At 40.1% G+C, this 2,588-nt stretch overlaps 1 protein-coding gene across 2 annotated transcripts in view; it reads right to left on the bottom strand.

Moving 5' to 3' along the window:
- NAPB (NSF attachment protein beta) overlaps window positions 1-2,588 on the bottom strand; it is a 36,963-nt gene that overhangs the window by 2,553 nt on the left and 31,822 nt on the right. For both annotated transcript variants that reach the window (XM_006757252.2, XM_015559726.1), the window contains one exon: window positions 571-675. In XM_006757252.2, the coding sequence (XP_006757315.1) occupies window positions 571-675 (105 nt within the window). The remainder of the gene's footprint in view (window positions 1-570; window positions 676-2,588) is intronic.

Below are 2,588 nucleotides of genomic sequence, written 5' to 3'. Positions count from 1 at the left end.
TAAAAAATGTTAAAAAATTTAAAAAGATGTTTTTATTAATTTTATAGAGAGAGACAGGGAGAAAGAGAAAGACATTGATTGGCTGCCTCCTGCACTCCCCCTTCTGGGGATAGAGCCTGCAACCCCCGAGCAGATGCCCTTGACTGGAATCGAACCTGGGACCCTTTGGTCCGTAGGCTGACTCTCTATCCACTGAGCCAAACCAGCTGGGGCTGAACATTCTATTAGCTTTAGTAAGACTCATCTACATCCTATTTAACTGTATAAGTATGTGTTAAATTCATCAAAATCAACACAGGACTCCATTCTATTCTGATTTTCAATTTCAGCTAAGAATCTAGTTCTAAAACAATTTTCCAGAATTAGGTTGCTGTAGAGAAGATGTTGTAAACCAAATCTAATTCTTAAAACTCATAAACAGGTGTCATTTTTTTTTAAGGTACCCAGTTTAGTCTTGCAACTAACGAATATCACCCAAACCAAGTGATATCAAGAACAACAGAGTACCTGAGTGAGGCCGCTCTCATGGGCAATGTGCATCAGAAAACTAGTACTAAGGACTGACCATACCTTGGCATTCAACTCATCGACTATGAAGTGACAGAGGGCTGCTTTAAAGAAGTAATCCTTTGCACTGTACTTCAACAGAGGATTATCCATGGTGTTTGCCCCAACCTAGGCACAGAAAGCAGAGTTAGATGTAAAAGGTTTGTGGTGTTTTTTTAAAGATTGAATTTATTGGGGTGAAATTGGTTAATAAAACCATACAGGTTTCAAGTGTACAACTCAATAAAACATCATCTGCATAGCACATCATGCACTCACCACCCAAAGTCAAGTCTCTTTCCGCCCTGTTTATCCCCCTTTGTCCACTTTCTCCTCCCCACACCCCGCTTTCTATCTGGCTATCACTACATTGTTGTCCATGTCTATGTGTCATACATAATATATTATTTTTTAAAAAGTTTTGGCTTCTTACATTAGGCAAACTGATTATCATCTATTGCCTTTAGAAAATAATTCTGTATCTTATGTTAGTTTAGCTATGAAAAACATTTTTAATCCAATATTATAACTAGAAAATTTTACTAGAAGAAATAATATTTAACACATACAGTGCTAACCACTTAAAAATGAACTCAGAAGACTTTGACCTGTAGGAAGATGGAACAGACATCCTTCCCTCTATTCCTCCTAAGTACGACTAAAAGCCTCGGTTATTTTATATGAAACAAATGTAAAACTGAAAGGCGAAGAGAGAACAGAAGACTGATAGGGACCTTGAGACACAATGGAAAACATGACAGTGAATTCCCTGGGTTTCCTTTTTCTTTCATATATTCCTGACTTTTTATAGAAAAAGCTGGCATAAAAGTCTTTGGATACAAAAAAAAAAAAAGACTAGACAAAAGTTTGCTGTCTCTAGCCAAAGGACTAGAGAAGGAGCAGCCTAGCATAGTAAGACAGAAAATGTTTAGACAATAACTGCTCTATTCTAGCAAAATACCACAAGAAAACTGTGGCCTTAACCTCATTCACATCATCAAAGGCCAAAGAGGAAATCAAGATGTCCATCCTTTCGAGATTGCAAAGAGGAGCCCAACATTCCCAAGGTGACTTCAGAGAAGGCCAAGAAGGGAGCAGCCTTCATCCCTGCCAGCTAGTAACGAGCCCACCCTTTTCCCCTGCAGCTGAGGCAGTGCCGCCCACACAGGCAGCCTGGATACCACCTCTGCCCAGCAGAACCAGGCATTCTCACCTCCCAGCAGGCAAGGTTTCAGAAGAAGCCTAGTGGAGGGTTAAGACTTTCACCATCACTGGCAGTAACAAGGACAACCCCACCATGGAGGTGGTGGACAGCAAGCAGGCGCTGGAATGAAATGAGGGCCTGTCCCCAGATGTCAATGGAGGCCAAGTGAGAAACCTCCACCTGGCAGTAAAGGGCAACACACCCTTCCCCAGCCAGGGCAACGCCACAGAAAACCAGCCGGCAGAGAAGGCTTAAGTAACAGGGTTAGGTTAGGGTTAGGGTTAGGGTAAAAATGTGCAGTTTTCAGTGGAAACTTACTCGCCAAACAAAAAAAGGGAAAGATCTTAAGCTGAATGAAAAAAGACAACCAACAGATGACAGCTCTTAGATGGCAGAAATGTTAGTATTATATAGCAAAGGTTTTGAAAGAGCCCTCATAAAAATGCTTCAAATTAGTAACACAAAAACACCTGAAAGTAAAACAAAACAAAACAGAAAGCAAAATCAACATCAACAACAACAAAAAATTCATAACAACAAATCTCAGAAGACATAAAGAAGAACCAAATGGAAATCTCAGACCCTAAAAACACAAAACCACATAAAAAGGAGATGGGCTCAGCAGCAGAATAAATGGGACAGATGAAAGAATCAACAAACTGATGAAAGAACATTAGAAATTAGTCTCCACAACAGAGAGAAGACAAACTGAAAAACAAAAAACAAACAACAAAAAACAATAAACAAACCATCAGGGACCTACGCGACCATGAAATGAAGTCTAACATTGGGATCCTCTGAGACCTGGAAGGGGAGGAGAAAAAGAGAGCAGCTAAAT

This window comes from Myotis davidii, unplaced genomic scaffold (assembly GCF_000327345.1).
Source record: "Myotis davidii unplaced genomic scaffold, ASM32734v1 scaffold435, whole genome shotgun sequence".
Classification (NCBI taxonomy): Eukaryota; Metazoa; Chordata; class Mammalia; order Chiroptera; family Vespertilionidae; genus Myotis; species Myotis davidii.
Note: the sequence above shows the minus strand (reverse complement) of the source record. Positions and strands in the feature narration are given on the sequence as shown.